Source organism: Strongylocentrotus purpuratus, unplaced genomic scaffold (genome assembly GCF_000002235.5).
Source record: "Strongylocentrotus purpuratus isolate Spur 01 unplaced genomic scaffold, Spur_5.0 spur5_scaffold_16, whole genome shotgun sequence".
In the NCBI taxonomy this organism is placed as follows: Eukaryota; Metazoa; Echinodermata; class Echinoidea; order Camarodonta; family Strongylocentrotidae; genus Strongylocentrotus; species Strongylocentrotus purpuratus.
Window position 1 is genome coordinate 5,143,612 of NW_022145601.1, and position 22,875 is coordinate 5,166,486.

Sequence of the window (22,875 nt, forward strand, 5' to 3'; positions counted from 1 at the left end):
TTTGACTTTTTTTTTTTCTTTCTGTTTCGCCGTAAAGGCCACACCCCGACTTTTTGATGTTTTCTCTTAAAAAAATACTGCGGCCTTTACGCCGGCAAATACGGTACTAGTACTTTGTGAGTCAATAGTACACACATACTATGGAAAGCAATACCTGTAGTACTAGTCCCTTTGTTTCACTGCTGCTGTACTGTAGCTGCAAGTTTGTTGATTAATGACTGTAAAGTTGAAATGTAAAACTATGTGCTATCTCTAACAAACACACACACAATATGTTGCATTCATAATAATAATAATAATAGTTATGATGATGATGAAGACGACGACGATGATATTAATAATTATAATGATGATAATAAGGATGATAATATTGTTATGTGATATTTGTTTTCTTTGCAACTACCATACATGTATGTATTGAATTATGGTCAAGTTTGTATTAAAAGACAATGTGTACAGTAGTACAGTACAGTATGTACAAGTACCAATACCATGTCTGCACACAGAGCCTTGTATTATAACTGTATTATACATGTACTGTTTATCAGCTTTGTGCTCCATATTTGTGGGATGACAAAATAATCAAAATAATCATCAAAATTTTCTTGAACAAAAAGTTAAAAATCGACATCAGTGCATGCCTTGGTACATTTGCTAGTAGATCAACCATGAAGTCATCAAATTAATTCCATACTCTGACTTCTGAAGTATGTAAATAACAAAGTGTCCTTTACAAAATAACTTGCAGTGATATTTTGAGATTTTGTGCATTTCATTTGCTTGGATTCAGGGCCATTCAGCAAGTAAAGACTGCCTCTGTTGACATTTATTCCCGTTATCATTTAGGCCATGTTTGCTCAGTTTGTACAGCCTTGTGTACTCCCCCTATGTAGTTGCATAACAAGGCGATTAATCCTCGTGTACTTACACATTTCGCCAAGCAAAAAAAACAACTCTATCCAAATCCCTGACAAAGCAAAGAAGTTGAAACATTCTCATCGCAAATTCTGAATGACAGTGCAATGTCAAGTTTGTTCTCTTGTCTCCTTGCTGATTGGTTATGAACAAGTGGTGGATTTCAGGGCGGGGTCGATTTGTCCCCCTTGACTTGAGGCTGGGTAAATTTGCACACCTACATGTATGAGCTTTTATTATTGACTATGTTAGGATCTGCTCAAATTGATAGGACAATGTTATCCATTCTGAACAAATAAAGGGAGTGTTAGCACAATCGGGACATCTTTATCGACATGTGATAGCTGTCATTTTTATAGAGGTTTTATAGTATATTTGTTTTCTTTGACGAGTCCTTATCTTATGAAGTGTGTGGGTGTACATGTTTTAATTTATATTGTTCAGCAAGTCTTTGTTTTTTCGAGTATTTTGTAATATTTTTTTAAAGACAGCATTGTTCTCAGAAATAATGTGTGACATATATTGTTTGAAAAAAAAATTATATCGTCTAAACTTAGGTAGGCCTACATTTCTACACTATGTATGTTCATAAGGAGGAAAAGGAAATAGACATAAATAACCTTCAATGAAAAGAAGATGACCTGTATTTGGTAATTCAAGGGTACATATCAAAGGTCTGTTGCCATTTGTACGTTGTTTTATAAGAAAAATTATGCATATTACATTTTCTATGTACTTGTAATATCAAGCCCAAGAATCATGTACATTGTGAAAAAGTGTGTCAAAGGAATATCAAAATAGAGTATCCGATGTTGATTTGAATGTGTTGTACTCTAAACTCTTGATAAAGTTTTATATGTGCATGTACAGTACACACAGTTTTCATTAAAGTTTATGTGAAGTCATGTACACTGTAAAGTACTTTTTGTTCTTCTTTCTTTTACCCCAATTTTTTAAACACAATTACAGATGTACAGGTACAATGTACATGTACGTGTATGTAGTAAAATATTTCTATTTCGTTATTATACACATGAAGATTATGATTTTTTTCTCCCCATAATTGTGCACTCTGCAGTATCCTGATGTACATTTAGGATGTACAGTGTACATATAGATTATACATCAGGAAGAAGAAAAAAAAAAGAGTATAGAATTCCCTGAGTAGTACGTTCTGTTGACAGACACAGTGGTATATTATGCAAGGCAAATGGGTGGCCCCTCAGGACCCGGCCATGGCCCTATGACCATAATGCCTATGACCTTTGATTCCTACTCCTAGATCTCTGTTTTTGATCACTTCAGAGTGCACTCTTTCCTGTTCTCGTTGGTTGGTCGTTGTTCCCTTTCGTTTTATACTGTCACATGCTCTAGCTGGCTTGGCTACACGTGAACAGTATACGACATGTACTTGGTTCTCTACTGTATACAATATAATTCACACGTACAATAGATTATGTGAATGCAGGCTTATTGTATGGGTCATGCAAATGCTTTGTATGGAACTTTAGCAAAAAATATTTTGTCAACAGAACAAGGGCTCTATAAGTATGTATGTAACACAAAGATAGGTTTATAGTAAATGATTGCTATTTTGCAATTGACAACGTTTGATGTGTTGTATAATCAGTTGAATGCACGATCAATCAATCGATCGTAAAAATCAATTGCAAAGCTTTGTGTAACAGGGTCAAGGTCTTCTCTACTCTCTGTATGTTTGTAGACCATTTTAGCTAGCATTTTAGTTGTAAGGCCTGTCATCATCAGCTTGAGTTTGCCAAATCGCAAATTATCCAGCTCATTTGCGTCTTTGCCTGCAGTTACAATCAGCGGGATATTTGGTCCAGAAAATATCCTGATAAATCTTGGTCTTGTTTCCTAAATATCCTGCGATTTGGGAAATTTAGTGGGCTAATTTGCGCCTGTCCGAGCTACATGTAGTTTGTGATGAGAGTATCCATCTGATAAAGACACAATTTTAAGGCTTCAGGATAATATCCCGAGTCTGAAAATAGCGGGTTATTTGGCAAACTTGAGCTGATGAAAACAGGCCTATATAGTGAGCGATTTACATCAGATCTTGAAAGCATGGAAGAGCTCTGGAAACTTAAAAATGAGCTCTGCTAAATAAACAAATGAATGAAACCCCCAAACCAACCAACCATCCAAGAAACAAATACAAAAGCATAGGAATTACGTGAGGAAATCTCTCTCTTTTAAAAATGCCAGTTATTGAAAAATAGTTCTTGTGAACAAAAAGTAAACTGTTAATTGGTCTGCAGAATGGCAGATGTTAGTTTAACACTTTAGGCCTAGTATGATGATCTAGATACTTTCAGTTGTAGGCCTGAAGGCTACTTTTATACAGCCAATTTGTGCCTGTAGATCCGCAATGTTGTTTTCTATCGTCGTTTTCTATCATGAACAACAACACAATGTGTATGAACATTTGAGGAAGTAATGTTTAGGGAATAGCAATTGGAGATGTATTGTACAGTAAGCTTGGCATTTACACTCTACCACAACAACTAGTGTATGAAGTTAAACTAGAAAGTAAAAAGTGTAACTACAAATGGCAATGAAATATGATTGATTTGAGAAGAATACTATGATACAAATGTACATGTATGATACAAATGTACATGTATACATACAGGTACATGCATATTTATTCCTGCATACATGTACAACACTGTTGTACATTCATTAAAGTGGCCTTAACATTTTTTCTCTCACTTACATTTTACATATCATTGAGCAATATCGCAACTGTTTCAAAAAATCTACTCAAGGGCAATTTCAATACCATATTGTACGATACATGTATATTCAATAGAAATTACTTTGTGAACTTCAAATAATGTGCTACCTCATTGCCATTGTTGTGAAGGCTATTGAAGTTGCCTTGGGATTCATTATCAAAAGCAGTTGCTACTAACGGGGAAAAAAAAGTTCAGTGTTGTTCAAGATTTAATTAAAACTTTAATCCTTAACTTGGACTTCATGTACACTGTACATGGGCATTTGTTAAGTGCAAAATAAATGCTGCTGTGCTGTGGATGTCTATAGAAAAACAGCTACAATGTAGCATCATAATTAGAGTAAAGAAAATCAGTCAGAGTCAACTGGAGAAAAGTGCAAAATTGAACACATTTGATTCCTACTCCTAGATCTCTGTTTTTGATCACTTCAGAGTGCACTCTTTCCTGTTCTCGTTGGTTGGTCGTTGTTCCCTTTCGTTTTATACTGTCACATGCTCTAGCTGGCTTGGCTACACGTGAACAGTATACGACATGTACTTGGTTCTCTACTGTATACAATATAATTCACACGTACAATAGATTATGTGAATGCAGGCTTATTGTATGGGTCATGCAAATGCTTTGTATGGAACTTTAGCAAAAAATATTTTGTCAACAGAACAAGGGCTCTATAAGTATGTATGTAACACAAAGATAGGTTTATAGTAAATGATTGCTATTTTGCAATTGACAACGTTTGATGTGTTGTATAATCAGTTGAATGCACGATCAATCAATCGATCGTAAAAATCAATTGCAAAGCTTTGTGTAACAGGGTCAAGGTCTTCTCTACTCTCTGTATGTTTGTAGACCATTTTAGCTAGCATTTTAGTTGTAAGGCCTGTCATCATCAGCTTGAGTTTGCCAAATCGCAAATTATCCAGCTCATTTGCGTCTTTGCCTGCAGTTACAATCAGCGGGATATTTGGTCCAGAAAATATCCTGATAAATCTTGGTCTTGTTTCCTAAATATCCTGCGATTTGGGAAATTTAGTGGGCTAATTTGCGCCCGTCCGAGCTACATGTAGTTTGTGATGAGAGTATCCATCTGATAAAGACACAATTTTAAGGCTTCAGGATAATATCCCGAGTCTGAAAATAGCGGGTTATTTGGCAAACTTGAGCTGATGAAAACAGGCCTATATAGTGAGCGATTTACATCAGATCTTGAAAGCATGGAAGAGCTCTGGAAACTTAAAAATGAGCTCTGCTAAATAAACAAATGAATGAAACCCCCAAACCAACCAACCATCCAAGAAACAAATACAAAAGCATAGGAATTACGTGAGGAAATCTCTCTCTTTTAAAAATGCCAGTTATTGAAAAATAGTTCTTGTGAACAAAAAGTAAACTGTTAATTGGTCTGCAGAATGGCAGATGTTAGTTTAACACTTTAGGCCTAGTATGATGATCTAGATACTTTCAGTTGTAGGCCTGAAGGCTACTTTTATACAGCCAATTTGTGCCTGTAGATCCGCAATGTTGTTTTCTATCGTCGTTTTCTATCATGAACAACAACACAATGTGTATGAACATTTGAGGAAGTAATGTTTAGGGAATAGCAATTGGAGATGTATTGTACAGTAAGCTTGGCATTTACACTCTACCACAACAACTAGTGTATGAAGTTAAACTAGAAAGTAAAAAGTGTAACTACAAATGGCAATGAAATATGATTGATTTGAGAAGAATACTATGATACAAATGTACATGTATGATACAAATGTACATGTATACATACAGGTACATGCATATTTATTCCTGCATACTGTACATGCACAAAACTGTTGTACATTCATTAAAGTGGCCTTAACATTTTTTCTCTCACTTACATTTTACATTGAGCAATATATCATTGAGCAATATTATCATTGAGCAATATCGCAACTGTTTCAAAAAATCTACTCAAGGGCAATTTCAATACCATATTGTACGATACATGTATATTCAATAGAAATTACTTTGTGAACTTCAAATAATGTGCTACCTCATTGCCATTGTTGTGAAGGCTATTGAAGTTGCCTTGGGATTCATTATCAAAAGCAGTTGCTACTAACGGGGAAAAAAAAAAGTTCAGTGTTGTTCAAGATTTAATTAAAACTTTAATCCTTAACTTGGACTTCATGTACACTGTACATGGGCATTTGTTAAGTGCAAAATAAATGCTGCTGTGCTGTGGATGTCTATAGAAAAACAGCTACAATGTAGCATCATAATTAGAGTAAAGAAAATCAGTCAGAGTCAACTGGAGAAAAGTGCAAAATTGAACACATGCGGTTGGTTTCTGGATTGCTGCCCAATATTTGCTTTTCAAAGCAGATACTTGTCTCTTGTTTTGTTTTGTTCCCTTGACCTTGTGAAGCTGTGATTCAATGCATGTGAAAACAGCTTGTTAATAGAGAAACCACAAGTCAGAGAGACACCAAGCTGGCATAATGATATGGTGGGCTAATACTTAGGCCCATTACAAATCAAGAGTAGGCCTACTTCAGACTTGAATTTTATATCCATTTGCCAGTTTTTAGAACATTTTCAAAAATAAATGTACCACAAAATATGTGACTCAAGTATCTATTACTTTTTTAGCAGGTATTTTTTTAAAGGGCTTTACTTTACAAATTAAGCAAACTTCATCTGGCCAGTTTTCTTTCTAATTTACTGAAACCAGTTTTCATGTACTGTATATGGTGAGTGGATTTGTAGCCCCTAACTGTCTTTTTTATTTACTAAAACCAGTGTTCATGTACATGAACATGTACATATGGCTAGTGGATTTGTAGCCCCCTAACTGTTCATCAGTTTTGCATCATTTTAAAACTTCAAAATAGTATAGTATTTTAACGATTTTTATTTAAATTTTGTTTTAAATTTTGCACCAAATGTGTGATCCCCCCAAAAAAATCCCAAATGTGTGACCTGATTTTTGAATTTATTTCTTTAAGGTAATACCAAAGTTTTAGTATTGGGTCATGAATTTGGTTCAAATGAACAATATTGGAAGCATATGTATGCGAGCGTACAATATTCAGTGATCGTTGTCGCGGTTGAAATCGAGTCTATTGCTACTGTCACAAAGGTTTGTACGAATCTCCCTGTTTTTCCATTGTCTTCCCGAATTTCCATTGTTTGAAAATCGTTTGTACGGCGTTCGTAGCAGTTTGTAATGGCATTTGTGACCGAGACTGAAAGTGATGAAATTGTGATAATAAACTGTTTATGTTGTATAACTCCCTCTCAAGGTCAATATATTAATTCAGCTATAAAACAATATTTCTTGACTAAAATCAACCGATTGGCTATTCCCGTTTAAAAATTATATATCACATCTACATATTCTGAGATTTTCCTGGTCGCAGCTACCATTGTATGGCCGTAGGCGCTATTTGAAAGTCATCAAAATTTACCAGGAGCACCGGTAAATTTTTATATTCAATTTGTGAAATATATCAAATTGTAAAGAATTACTATCCAGCCAATTTTCAAAATTTTCCAAAACTTTGTAATACTTTTAATAAGGATTTGAGGATTTCTAATTGATGAAAATGGCTTTCTAAAAGTCATAGAAAAATGAAAATATTCCCTACAATGAAACGAACATAAAGCATTTTTTGTGTGTGTGTGGAGAGTGGATTGAAATGTTAACTTTCTATGATACACGTGGAAGTTGTGGGGGCAGATTGATTGGAAAATTCCACTAGCTCGAAAGTTTCGTTTTGATATGATTAGCTTTTTATACAAATTACATTTGGCCATGTTGGCAACTCTATTTTTAAAAACTTCCTACTCATATTTTCATTGCCATCATAGTGTGTACTGTAGGAGTGATTTATCAATGATTGTTAGGTTGTGGTTTGTTGTGTAGGCGTGTAAACTTGAGCAATTTTCAATCTTTGCACTACTGTAGAATCTCTATCTTCCATATATAAAATAATGTGTAGATGGTTACAAAATTTACAGTTTTCATTTTTTTCGTAGTCAAATATTGATGAAAGGAGGAGTCTTGCATCTTAATGTACATGTACCCACCCAACCCTTTCTAAGGTTTCCAGTCAGGGTTAAAAAATGTGTGTGTCACCAATTTGTTATCAAATTCTTAGAATTCTGACCACTTTTTTAACAAACTGTTTTAATGAGTCCCTATTATATTATTAAACCTTGCACTTTGTACCGGAACAGGTATGTGCAGTTTAAAGCAATATAGAGAACATACAAATTGAATGACAATAGCAATTGACAAGTATGTTTGGAAGGATGAAATGAGGAGTGGGAGGGTGGAGGGGGTGGGGGGGGGCAGATGAAGAGAATGTGAAGACCCACCCCCATTCATATGTGTGATACTTACATTTATGTTGGATTTTAAAAAGCACTATTTACATGTATGTACATGTATGTACACATGTACATGTACCTGTTTACTTTGTCTTGTGTTAAAGCCCCACTGCACTACTTGTAGCTACTTGCGCCCTCTATATAACAAAACATGCCTAATCAGTGACCATTGGTCCCCCATGATCCTCTTTTTCTTGTGTTAACTGAGAGCTGAGTTGATGAGATAACCACCTGTCCAGTGACCTTGCAGGGCAGTCTAATCCCTCCTGTAAACTATGGCAGATACGCTTTAAGGAATAGTTCAGAGAAAAATGCATTATGAAAGGTCATACATGTATATAGCGAATTTAGAGAAATGTGAATGCCATATTTGTACAAAAAATACATGTAATTCTCCCCAAACAAGTACATTTGATGTATTTAATGTAATACATGTACTATGGTGTATTTATGTGTATTATGTACAATGTGCAATACAGTTATTGTATACCAGTACTTGTTTTTTCCCGTCAATATATACAGGTGTACATGTACAGTATATCAATAGATTCTTTCCTCTAGTCTAAAATAGCTACATGTAAAAGATACTTGACTTTCAGTAAACATCAAGCTTACAGAACTTTTAAAAGTAGGTCACTAGATTGCACTTTAGAAGTAAGAGTTTCCCTGTCCAGAAGTAGGACTTACAAGTGACCTTTATGTATATTCTGTTGATTTTCTAAACATCTGTGGGATTTTCCAGTCTCGGTGCTTTGGTCAGAGATGAAAAGATTGTGATGTTTTATTTCATTTTAATCAGAACATGCAGTATTCTAAGGTACTTTTATAAACATTTCAGAAGAGAAATTTGGAGGCTTTGTTATTAAAGTCAGGTAAAATTTTCTTTAAACGTACATGTAGTGTATATTAAAGATATCATGTATAAATTAAATGTGAAAGCAACGACTCTGATTTAAGTAATAAGAAAGATGTACATACAGTAGTCCATTTCATATTTTTGTGCCATTTATTGCAAATATTCCTACATGTAACTCTACCAGGATGATAGAAGAACAGAAACCTGCTTTATATGTGCAACATAATATTGATGTATAATAGATTCATGGGCTACTACGGTATAACTATACCAGTATGCCTAGGCTTACAGTACATGTACACTGAACATGTACATGTACATACTACATAGTGTGAATCCCATTTATATTCAACAACCACTACAGCTGTACTCTGCATATTGCATGAACAGAAATATTCATGTTCTTTTCTCCAAAAGTGGTACAAAAGTGGCTTAGTAGACCGTGGGGGTGGAAGTTCAAATATAAAGAGGGACTTCCCTCTATTTGCTTTTGATTCCGTTTTTAACCACAAATGGAATGCCTGCATACATGTACATGTACATACGTGATGTCTGTACTTCTGCATACGTAAAGTAACAAGTTATATCTACATGTACAGTATGCATGCTGAGATATGATTTGAAACAGGAGTGAAAATGGACAGGAACACCCAAAGATTTCATTGATTGAATCAACACCCTAACAAATATGTATGGTTGACACACCAATAATTGTGCTTGTACTTTTTATCCGCTTCTGTCTGTACACTCAACATTGTTTCAATGTATGAAAAATACAATTTTGGGAAAGCATTTTGCAGGATGTGGTTTTGTTTTATATGCACACATTTATTAAACATTCATATTGAAGGTGTTATTTGTTAGCATACGTAGTCTAGCATACTTGTAATGTACTTTAATTTTTGTATTGGTCTTATTTTCATTCATTTCCTCCTATGTACATACATGTATGCATACTATTAATTTAATTTGACTATAATAGTATCAAAATATGAAATTATATGATTGGAAATAATTGTCTGGAATTTTTTTTTTTTTTTTTTTTTTGGGGGGGGGGGTTAAGTTTTCTTATATTTTATGAATGTATTATTATTATTATTGCTTTGCTAATTGAGAGAAATTGTCAATGTTTTTAGTACATTGTCTGCTTCAGTATTTTCACAACCCCTTGTACTTTCCTTTCTAATACTCTTTTCACACTGGTTTTGCTTAACCCCGTACTTTGCTTAGCCCCGTACTATCCTTAACCCCAGACTATTTTTTTGGCTTTTCACACTCGCTGTTTTTAGTCCCGTACTAGCGCCTATTCCGGAATAAGAAAATTCCCGCTGTTCTCACTGCATTTCGTTAACCCCGGATATCGTGTATGTTATGATAGGACATACTTCGCATCTGGCCAGCTGCGATACGCTCCATTGCGTAGTACCGGACTATTTTTCGTTTCTGTTCTCATTCGTTTGCTTAGCACCGCAATTGCGGGGTTAGCAGGAGTTAGCACCACAATTGCGGAGTTAGCCCTGCTATTTTGCAGGGTTAGTTAACCCCGTACTATAGGTGGGGTTAGCCAACTTTAGCCCACTTTGGTAAAAGCCAGTGTGAACAGAAAGTGGAATAGGCTTAACCCCGTACTATAGGTGGGGTTAAGACCCCCTTAACCCCACCTATAGTACGGGGTTAAGGAAAATATTGCCAGTGTGAAAAGCATATAAAAATAATGTCCTTTCATCTTTCATTTTGAAATTAATTCCCTTTGTATTTTCTCTTTCTTTTTTTTCTCCAGGGATCATATTGGGCCATCGATAACAATCCACAAGACGACAGTCTAAGGAAGAAGAGGAGGGTAAGTATCAGCACTTGTATTTAATTCCCCCCCCCCCCCTAAAAAAAAAAAAAAAAAAAAATCTGTCGTTTTAGCAAGTAATATCTTCGCCAGTTGTCAAAGAGTGATGTATAATATACTGTACATGCAGGCTGAATTATTATTGTAAAACCAGCATTTTTTCCATGTAAGAAACTTTTACATAATTTCATGAGTGGTCCAAAAAATAATTAATTACGTAATAAATAGATTTGGAGAAATCAGCTATAAAAGCTTTTTATTGTCAGAATAAAAGAATAGTTTTTAAAGTTTTCACAAAAACCAAAGTTTCTAGGTTGAAACTTTAACATTTAGAAATTATGAAGGTGCTATTAATCATACACGTACAGTGTATCTAACTTTTCAGTGATTCCGATCTAATGAATGGGTATACACGTGTACATCAGTTCAAATGATATAACCAAAAAAAAATATTAAAAAGTTGAAGAAATTATGAAATTTGAAAAAATACTGGCAAGTAAACAGTGTACTTGGGAAATTACTGATAACAAAAGAGCAATCCATTTTGGTAATGTAATGGGATTAGATATAAACGAGGTGAAGGACAATTGTGACATCAGTTTTAAATATCTGCTGATTCTTGGAAAACTTTCTGTTGATGGGTTTAAAAGATTGTTAGTTACATTGAGCATTTGTAAGTTGCAATGAAACACAGTAGTCTGCTGCATTATCAATTTGCCATCCTTGAGTTTGATGGTAATAATTTAGGCCTGCATGATATTTGAACATAGATTTTGGCTTGCTAGTTGTTTTTTTATTTGTTTGATTTTGTTTGTTCACATTTCAAATCAAATTCATTAATGAGTAAGTAAAATTAATTCTCTGATTTAAATCTGCTTTAGTATTTATAACCAACCATGCCAAATTATTTTTGTTTTATACTTCATTGTTTTTGTTTTTATATCTCTTACCTTACTGTACAATAAAAACATTAAAAACGATTTTAGATGTTTATTATTGACATTTGACAGTCATATTTGCACTGCAGCTGTCTGTACATGTATATGTGCTGGGATACATAGCATCCAGCATGAAAAGATAGCATGTAGCATTGGTCGATCATGGAGCTATTCGGAAGCACACAGACATAAACCGTGACCCAAATTTGTAACCTTTCTATTATGTTTCTGACGGGAATGTCTTGTCCATCTGTTCTCTCACTCTCTGTTGCAGCATCCTGGTATGTCACCGTACAGTCCCGAAGAAAGTTTAGAGAGTTCTGGCGGAAGTATCGGCAGTGTCATAGTTACCCCAGCATTTCCAAATAATCATGTGAGTATTTATGACGATTGTTTAGATAGATACTGTATAGAAAGACTTGATGACTATACAGCAGCAAAAAAGTAATCTGAAAGACCGAAACAGTGAGAGGTGTCGCTCTTGAAACCTCAGAAGTAGTGCGTGATAACTGGGGGGGGGGGGGGGGGGGGAGCTCTAGTGCAAAAAACAGATAAATACTTCAAAATTTCGGCAGAAAACTAAAGATCTCCCATGAACAAGGAAAGTCTTTTCTTTATTGCTATACTCTAAAACCTGTCTACTAAGGCCACCAAAGGGGGAAACAAGAAAGTGGCCACTGTAGACAATTGACCTTTCTAGACAGGTTTTAAAACACCTTTCTAGAGGGAGACAATAGATGACCACTATAAACAGGTAGCATCCGAGACAACCCATATCTTGTTAGAGGGAGCTGTTGACCACTATAGTCCGGTGTCCTTTATAGAGAGTTTCTACAACAAACTATTCTCCACTCCTGACGACGGATAGTCAACCTGTTCGAAACGTCGAGCCACTCCCGCCACGCATCACCCATCCTCTCCAAGCGCTATAGTTCTCCTTAGAATTACTTTAAGCTAAGAAAGATAACCAACAGTCTTTTTCAAGACTACACCAACAGTCCTTTTCAGGACTCCAAACCCTCAAGAAAGATTACAGAGAGTCCTTTTCAGGACTTCTCAATCCTCCCTCTCTCTCACATGGTGCACCCGCAAGCCTATTGTATAACAAATATTTCTTTCTAGAGAGAGTCAATATACAGGTAGGTGACCACTATAAACAGGTAGCCTTTCTAGACAGGTTCTACTATGTACAACCCATATCTTGGTAGAGAGAGATAATACTGCTGACCACTATAGTCAGGTGTCCTTTATAGAGAGGTCCTACAAAAAAATATTTCTTTCTAAAGAGAGACAATATAGATGACCACTATAAACAGGTAGCCTTTCTAGACTGGTTCTACTATGTACAACCCATATCTTGGTAGAGAGAGATAATACTGCTGACCACTATAGTCAGGTGTCCTTTATAGAGAGGTCCTACAAAAAAATATTTCTTTCTAAAGAGAGACAATATAGATGACCACTATAAACAGGTAGCCTTTCTAGACTGGTTCTACTATGTACAACCCATATCTTGGTAGAGAGAGAAATGATACTGCTGACCACTATAGTCAGGTGTCCTTTATAGGGAGGTCCTACAACAAATATTTCTTTCTAAAGAGAGGGACAATATACAATTTAGGTGACCATTATAAACAGGTATCATTTCAAGAAAGGTTCTACAACATGTGTCTTCTTACAGAGAGTTTACTCTTGGTGACCATTATAGACAGGTTTCCTTTATAGAGAGGAATATATGTTAGACTGTAGACAATATCAATTGTGACGAAACCCTAATTTTCATGAAAAATTGCAAGTAGATGAAATGGAAGGAGAAGAAAAAACATATATTTGCATTATAATTGGCAGCATATCAGCTATTTTCATTGCCGAGGTATTCTATACTGACAAGTTCCTTCCTAAAGGTGACAAATTAGGGATCAATTTACCCATTGCAATGATTTATATCTCATTCATGGACTATTTCCAAAATTAATAATTTCTCATGCTTAAAAGAGGACTGAAGAATATATCTCAAGTTATTTACAAACTTTCATGTTATATTAGTTTGGCGAACAGTTGGAAGTTAGTTGATGAAGATAACATTTCCCAATTTCATTTAGAACATGATTATCAATGTTATGATGTGTGACTACTCCTTGTATTTTGCCAATTCTTAATGCTTTTAAACATAAACCAGTATTTGGCAGCTTGATAAAAAGCACTCCAGATTTATAAAAAAAAAAGGATCTGGAATAAGCTCTTGCTATATCAGATTGACATTTGGCCTATTTTTAACTCCCCAGTACAATTATAGAATAGAACTTCATTTCATACATTGAATACTGTTGACATTTTGGTTTCGATATTGCATAAAGAAGTTTAAAGAGAGATCTACGTGTATAAGTGCTTGGTTTTTCTGAAATGTTGATCATCTTAAAAATGAGCATGAAATGAAAGTTTCTATAAAAAATCTCTTGTCTTATTTAAACTGCATGATTGCTACTGCTAGGCATAGGCCTAAGGGTTCAAAGTCCAGATCTTTTAATTGTCGAAATAATCTCAGTATTTAAATAAAGGCAGGCTGATTTCCACGTTTTTGTATGCTAATCCTCCTGAGCTTCATGTAATCCACACTGATGGTTTACTTAACGTGATTGAGTGCTTGGTTTGCTCAGAGACAATTCGATTCCACATTCATGAGTAGTCGTGTACTGACAATCCCTAAGACAGAAGAAAGGTTTATATTAAACCTCAAAGAAAAATAACATGTGCACATGTTAATAGGGACATTTTATTGCAGGTATACACATGCTCATGTTAATCAATGTACATGGACATTTAGGAGCACTGCTAGAGGGGCGAGGGCTGTCGCCCCCCCCCCCCCCAATTTAAAACCTATCCTTTATCCCAGTAGCTATACAAGGCCTTCCCCCGTATGTTTGACAAAATGGATCTTGCAGCAAACAACACTGAAGTGAAACACATATTGAGTTGTCTTCAACAAATTTGGGCATAACTTAGGCGGAGAGTTGAGGGGCCTGATGAGTGTGTAAAGAAATGAAAATGTAGTAATAAAAGCTGCAGACATTTTAGGGAGAGGGGTGCCCAAACAATGTTCTGTGGGGTTTAAATTTAATGTGCTGTATCTGTGTGTGAAATGTAGAGGGACACCCAAATCAGTTTTTTCAGATTTCACATTTAATTTATTCCATTCAATAAAAAAACAAATATATATATAAGATATTACAAGTGTAAAAAAGAAAGAAATCCAGAAGGTCACTGATCAATACAGTTAAAGGTAAAGAAATCAAATGGAATTTGGGTCACTGCAAAAGTTTTTAAGAGCTTTCAGATTGTGTGTGAGTAGTAAAAGGGGGGAGAAGGATAACAAAATTATTTTTCTAGGGGTGTTTAGATCTAATGCACAGTATCTGTATTAAGTAAAGGTGAAGGGGTGCCAAAATAATTTGTCTACAGGGTTTCTGATCTAACACATGTGAGTACAAGGGAGAGGGTGTTTGAATCATTATTCTATAGGGGTTTAAATTTAACACAAAGCATGTATGAGTTAAAGGGATCGTTTAACAATGTTAAATCTGAGATACACGGCCCTACGTGTTATCAGTGTTTGTGATATGGTGTAATATTGAAGCCCTAAAAAAATTGCGCTTCAAAATGATCAAGAAGTGCCTCAAAAAGTAAAAATCTTTGAGTGACCGGTTTTACCATACTCGTTTTCCCCAATAGACTGTAGTGTTATGAAAACCGTCAGGCGAACGGTTTTCAAAATTTGTAATTCCAATCATAAATATCTTGACAATCAGACAGGCGATCGGCTTGTAAAAGTCTTGGGGTTCCTGACTGACCTAAAGGTTTATAATTATCATTGCATCATGAGCTAAATCCAGAATTTTGTTTCAGAATCTGAGACAAAGTTACCGGATCCCTTTAATGGGAGAGGGGTGTCCGAATGATTATTCTATAGGGGTTTAGATTATACTGTAGTATGTATAAGTTAAAGGGAGAGGGGTGTCCGAATGATTATTCCAGTGGGTTAGATTTAATCCACAGTATCTGTGAATTTGGTGAAACAAAAAGGTCGTTTCCTTTTGACAGGCAATCTCTAGCCCTGCTCGACCAGAACAGTAGCGATCTATGTTAAATATAGATTAACTTGTTTAATTACACTTCCTATTTTAGATGTACTTCTGATGTAGGGTGAGATTTTTTTTTTCTTCTCTAATTAGGTTCACATGACAGTCTGTTGACTTGAAGTTTAAGTCATGGTTTTAAACTTTGAATCTAACTTGTCCTTAGAGGCCATGCAGACACACCAGTTTTTACTCAAACTTGTGATTTTAAGGTTAGCATGATAAACTGAGGGGAGGGGGTGTATAACTACCAAGGTTTCACAAACTTAAAAGTTTTAAAATATGATGTTCTGTGTAAACATAGCTCATGTGCTGTGCAGACACTACATGTGACTTTGAGGTTACGCCAGCTTGCAGACTGTTTGCACGGCTTGTAGATTAGTACAGTCAAACCTGCTTTAGTGACCACCTGTCTACAACGACCACCTGTCTACAAAGGCCACATTTGTTGTTTCCCTTAAAAATGGTTTCTCATTGAATCATGTACTAAAGGAACCTGTCTACAAAGACCACCTGTCTACAAAGATTACTTTTTGCGTTTCCCGTGGATGGTCGCTATAGACAGGTTTGACTGTATTTTGAATGCTTGTTGCTCCGGTCCTTTGCAAACTCTTGCCATCATTGGTGGATTGTCGTTTATAACTACCAAGATTTCGCAAACTTAAGTTTAAAATAGGATTGTGTCGTGTGAACATGATTAGGATTGTCTTGTGTGAACATGGTTCCACTGATCTTGATACACAATCAGGGGATTTGATCATGAGAAAGCTTCTAAAGGTCAGTTCCTGGAAGAGAATATTAATTAAGCACAGTTTAGTACGTGTATCTATAAGCAATCAACTTTTATGGCATACAATCTTTTTGTATATATGTACAGTACATGTACTGTATGTGCCTGTATTGTATTTATTCTTCTTTTTTTTTAATACACTTATTATAATCATTTTTATGGGAATCAACACAAATTTTGTAGAAATATTGGTATTTAGGTCTTGGAATCTTTGAGACTTGGATGAAATATTACTTCTTTTGGTATGTTTCAAGATTGTATGTAGTTCAGATTGCTTTTTCCAAGCCAGTAGTACAATAAAAAAGTTAAGGAAAAAAGGAGAAGAGATATTCTGTCTGATAATAATTATAAGATGTTTAAGATATGCCAGACACCTACTTTCTGATTCAGACATGTGCCTATATCGTGATGTTACTGACAAAAGTGACAAGCGAGAATGTACTGTGGAGGAATGTTACTATAATCAAACACTCAATTTGTTATTAAACAAGTGAAGAAATGTACTTTATTTCTATATTTACACCTGTACAATCTCTATAATGCTTTTGCTCTGTCACTAAGTGCACTAAGACTGATGTCAAACCCTATTTGATGGTTGACGAACTCTTCTAGTGCTGTGGTCAAACGTTTAGCTGTCCGGTATCCAACCGTCCATGGCACTAGCCGTTTTCAGTTTGACAGTTTTATCTGAAGAATTTTTTTTATTGATAAATCAAAAGAAATGACATTATTTTCAAATAATTTACATAATCCATCTTGTTCCCCCTCCTTCAGTTTGCATCACCGCCTCATAGCCATCTATCAAATTCAGGAGACCAAAGGTTATTTGAGTCGAACCCCAATATAGAAGACCTCAGTGCATCCTTCAGAAGTCTCTACAAGAAAGTATTTGACAACCCACAAGGAGGTAAGCTAATTCATTCTTGTTTTTTTGTTTTTATTTTGGAATTAAAGTTCTGTCCACACATTACATACAGTGTAGTAAACCGCCCCCCCCCCCCCAAACAGGAATAGCAAACTTAACAGGAAAGCGTACATTGTGTCTCCCCATACTTTAATACCCGCCAGTCTGATCCCTACTCCAGCTTGAATCAGACAAAACATCAAATAAAACATTTATATGCCACTTTATGTTCACAATTCCATAATTCATATAAGTAATACAAGTTTGTTAATGTGTGGGGCAAACTTTGGACTTTCCCAAACACATTTAATTATGTGTATTTAATTGAAAGGTTATTTCCTAAAGCTACAATGCAAACTTCCTCTTTTATAAGGAAGTATCCTTTTTCATGGAAATTGTATAAACACAGGGTCCCGACTGATAATGTGATCATAATCAGTTTTCATGATTTTACACAATAGACCTGTTCACTAATCAGGGATGCCAGTTTTCTAGCAGTTGCCGGAATTCCGGCTTTTTTACATTTTGATGTCAGATATGATAGCAATGAACCGGTAAAAAGGACTTCAGTATTACCTTGAAGTTTGTATATTGTATTGTACGGCAGATACAAATGATTTTTTTTTAGACTGCTGGTATAAGAGTCTGTAATCTAATTTAGAAATCTTGGTCTTGTTTCCAAAATAGCCCGCTATTTGGGAAATGGCGTGCTAATTTGCGCCCATCCAAGCTAGTTTATCAGTCTGTGGAAGATGCAATTTCGAGCTTCGGGAACATATTCCAAGTCTGAAAATAGCGGGGGATTTTGCAACTTCAGTCTGATGAAGACAGGCCTTCTGAGAGACTAGGCTTTTTTTCTTGATAGGCCTAGGGGCTCGCTGTGCGGAGAATTGTACACACATTAATGGTATTTCCACCAAGTCTGGTATCACCGTATTATGGCCTTCGGCACATGGAAACTGACGCCCCACTCCCTTTAGTATTTAGAGAATTTTACCAAATCCATGCACAAAGTTCTGTATACTTTGTTTAAAAGTGGATCTTGGAAGTTAGCAGTTGCTTTGAAAAATGGGGGAGGGCTCTAACCATCATCAGAGGAAATAATGTTGAAAACTAGCGGTAGCTTGGGAAAATGGGGGAGGGTTCTATTGCATTGTACATGTACGAGTGAATTAGGACAAAACCGCACAACATGTTGAATCTCATGACCAGTCTACAAGGTCAACCCACAATGTGTATCAGAACGCAGGAGGGGCAACTGGCGAGTCAGCTGAGCGCGTTCATCAGGGTTTCATTCAGTTCCAATCAGTGGACGGAGTAATGTGCCAATTCATAACACCCATCTGCCGTGGCCAATTTGAGCTTCATCGTCATGAAGGGATCGGGATGATGTATGACGATGAGGTGATATTCATTCACTAATAGGTATGGGGCGGCTCGGTTTATGTTTTTACAGGAGCTGTGTGAGGTCTTTTATTTTTAAGATGAAAGAAAGGGACCCATTTCGCAAATCCTTTTTTAATGAAACATGACAAAAATCAGTGACTAATCTGCTAATAACCAATCAGAAGCAAGTATTTCACTAGCTTATAACAAAAACTGTCATTTGTCACTGATGACAAGTTTTATGAAACAAGGCCCAGGTTCCCCATCTTATTTGATTCTCCGGTTGAATCCACCTTAATAAAAGTTTGTTGTTGAAACTATGCCATAGTTTGCCACATTATTAAGATAAATCATCTTTGCTTTAGAGACTAAAGATATTTGAAAACTTTCTGAAATGAATTATTGAGTAAAAGTCTATTGCAATTTCCATTGGCATGTTTACAACATTAGAGATATTCGACAACTTTCTGAAATGACTTCTTGAGTATATAGTCGATTCTAGCCATTTCCATTGGCATGACGACAGCATTCTAGAGCACTTTGGATATTCTAGGAGACTGCCATTGACGAAGTGAGATTGCACTTGGAAGAGACGAGCCAAAATTGATTCTTTCCCTGACCCACGCATCAATTCAGATGTTATCTTATTAGGATATCCTCGTCCCTTTTGGGAGGGAGAAAGACTGTTATCAGTCAGAGAGATGGGAAGGGGCAAGGAATCTCTCTAAACACTGTTCAGACTACCACATTTTATCATGATATGGTCATTCATAAATAAGCAACGTTTCTCTGAACGTTGTATAATGAGATGTTGTATATGAAACTTCAGGGACTCGGTGTCCGTTTTAGTCTGAATGAAGTTATCATATGGAAACTACGAGGCGGGGCTTGTCCTAAGCACGCACTGATGATTAGCCACCTGTCATGTTAAAGGTAATACAAAGTTTTGGGAAATTTTGAAAATTGGGTGGATAGAGAATCTTTACAACTTTGTTATATTTGGTGCCCCTGTGGATGTTTTATAAGCACTAAACAAATTAGCCCCTAAAACACTTCTGTTTTCGAGAAAAGTTGAATTACCGGTGCTCCCGGTAAATTTTGATAAATTTCAAATAGTGCCTCTGGCCGTACAATGGTAGCTGCGACCATGAAAATATCAGAATATGTAGTTGTGATATATAGTTTCCAAACGGGAATAGCTAATCGTTCGATTTTAATCAAGAAACATTGTTTCATAGCTAAATTAATATCTTGACCTTGAGAGGGAGCTATATAACATAAAGAGTTTATTATTTATAATTCCATAACTGTAGACTCGGTTTCAACCGCGACAACGATCAATGAATATTTTAGGAACGCATATCTTCCGAAATTGTTAATTTGAACCAAATTCATGACCCCATACAAAAACTTTGTATTACCTTTAACTAACCTCTTCAAAACTAGTTTCTTTAAACAACTTAATATCTTTTTTACATTTTATTATCGAGTGTGAACGCCCCCTTTGCCATACAATGTTTCTTTGTAAGAGTTTTGTATGAATTGCCACTAGTTTGAACAAGCTCCACGATGCATCTGTCCAGGATGACGTAGAAGACTTGATCTAGTGAACAGCTGTTTGTCTGCTTCCCCCTCTCCACTACCCAAGGGATCTCTAAGACCCGTCTTCACATGGCCAAGTTTTCAAAGTAGCCTGCTAACTAAATCTGATCTTGAGAAATTAGCCTGATTGCAAGCTCATTCGCAGTGAAAGTGCAAAAACCAGATACTGTTTCATGCATGAAACGGTAGTGAATGGTTCAGACTCGCAAGGGTTTCATACCTTCTAATTATTGATCAACACACTAGTGATACTATTACATTGTTGCAATTTGCAAAAGTTTCTGGTCAGATTACAGTACCTGGTAGTTGGGCAAATTTCTTGAGTGACCAAGATAGCTGGACACGTGTTTAAGAATCGCGACTCGACCCAAGCTCAGCCTTGTTTTAGGCCAATTTTCCGTATGTACATACTTTAATAGTGACACCACTAAACCAACTTAAACCGACTCTTAAGTTCTTAACTGATCAATTCCAGTATTCCAGACTATTTGGTGTAAAGTAACTTTTGTTTGGTCTTTTGATAGTCTGGTATTGAATTTGTCGGGTGGACTGGGCCATAATGTGAACAGACCCATTGACATAGGCCTGGTGCTTCAGGGGGATAGTGAGGGGGAGGGGGGATCAGACGCGGGGTTTGTGATGTCATTAAGCCACCCTTTTAGGGTTAAGATGTGGAAGTAATTGGCTCTAGTAGGCCTCGCTCCTTGAACTTGGACGTCTTGCATTCCTGAATCAAGAAGCATTTTCAACCTGATACTGAATGGTGAATGACGGTCTTATAATGTTCTTTAATTGGTCTTTTGTGTTTTTTGTTTGTTTATTAAAATATTTTTAAGGAAAATCTACCAGTATACCTTTCCAAATCCATGTGCATGTGATTCAGACTAAGTCTTGAAAAGTGTTTTGTTGTTTGTTTATTTTTTAACTTTTTTTCTTTCTTTCTGGGGGGGGGGGGGGGTTGTCATATTCCATTTCTTTTTTTATTCTTAGTTTAAACAAAAATTTCAAAAACACTTATGAATTATCCAAATAATCCATCAGATAACTCACATTTTCCCCCTCACTGCTCTTGCTAGTTCTTTGTAAAAACTTACGAATAGCTTCAATGTGACAATTCAAGTTCTTCGCGATGACGATTGCACCAGTTTTAAAGTTAAAGTGGTTTTTGATATCTTCTAATGTCTCAATTCCATTCTGTCCTCAATAAATCTTTACCTATCTAAAGTCTTGATAATCATTTCAATTTTTATAAACTTGTGAAATTGTCTACATGTAGAAGTCGAATAGATGAAATATGGACCCTGCACCAAATGATGTAACTAAGTGGCCCCTCATTGTTCCTCGTTTATAATCCCATTTGGGGCATCCCGAGTATGGAAGGATGACTGATTAATCTTGTCATCCTCATGTTACATTGGCATATGATGTCATCATATACATGTATCCTGTCTTTATCACAAATGATAATCTTGACCCAAAGGTTTTTTTAAAAAATAAAAAATAAAATAAATAAATTGGAGCTCCAGGACACTATGCTTAGAGACTTGAGTATAGGGCAACTTTCTCTTTCAAATAAAGGTTACCTTAAAGGGGGTGTAGCATGGCAAATACTGGTTAACACCACTTCTTTTGGACAACTGCACGTAAACGAATGGACTTGATTAACGGTCAGCGCGCGCTAGTGTTGGCGAAACAGAAGGAAGTTCTTTTCACGCTTCAGTTTCGCGTATACATGTGAATACTGCTGTCGCGTCGTCAGTAGTCGTATTATACCCGATTGGCTCCGAGTCAGGCCACGGGAAAGACACATAGTCTTGTCATGCTACACCCCCTTTACATTACCAAATCTTCTTGCAAATGAAAAAATAACTTTTAATATGCCTCAATAAAATATAAAGTAGGGAAATGTTATTATGCTTGCATGTTGTCTTTAAAATGTAAATGTGTGTCCTTAAATCTAAACCAGTGAATGAGTAATACATACATTGTATGCTTCTCTGCTCTTCTTGTAATTCAGGGGGGGGGGGGCAGTAAACCGTAAGACCGTGGTTCAATTTTAAACCACTCTTTTGTGAATTCAACCCTTAATTTTATCTCATTTTAATGATGATATCAAAATCTAACATTACCCAAACTCAACCCTTACAACCAACAAAAAGGGTGTGTGCTTTTCTGATTGAAGTATCAAAAAATGACGTCATTGTAGAGCAAAACATGAAGCTAAACAGGAAAGAACTCTTCTGGGGAAAACAAACAATTCATGGCAAAATGTTTCCATTTGTATTGATCTTGAGGCGTCGTTGCATTGTTTCCATGCATTGAAGAGTTTTCCAGAGATAAAAATGAAAGAAGTGATTGTTATAAAAACAGGAAAATGTTTT

At 35.9% G+C, this 22,875-nt stretch overlaps 1 protein-coding gene across 1 annotated transcript in view; it reads left to right on the forward strand.

Annotated features, from left to right (window-relative positions):
* Window positions 1–22,875, forward strand: part of LOC753796 (forkhead box protein J3) — a 47,185-nt gene that overhangs the window by 7,752 nt on the left and 16,558 nt on the right. The window contains exons 3-5 of the mRNA XM_030986588.1: window positions 10,682–10,741; window positions 11,954–12,052; window positions 17,377–17,509. Of these exons, the coding sequence (XP_030842448.1) occupies window positions 10,682–10,741; window positions 11,954–12,052; window positions 17,377–17,509 (292 nt within the window). The remainder of the gene's footprint in view (window positions 1–10,681; window positions 10,742–11,953; window positions 12,053–17,376; window positions 17,510–22,875) is intronic.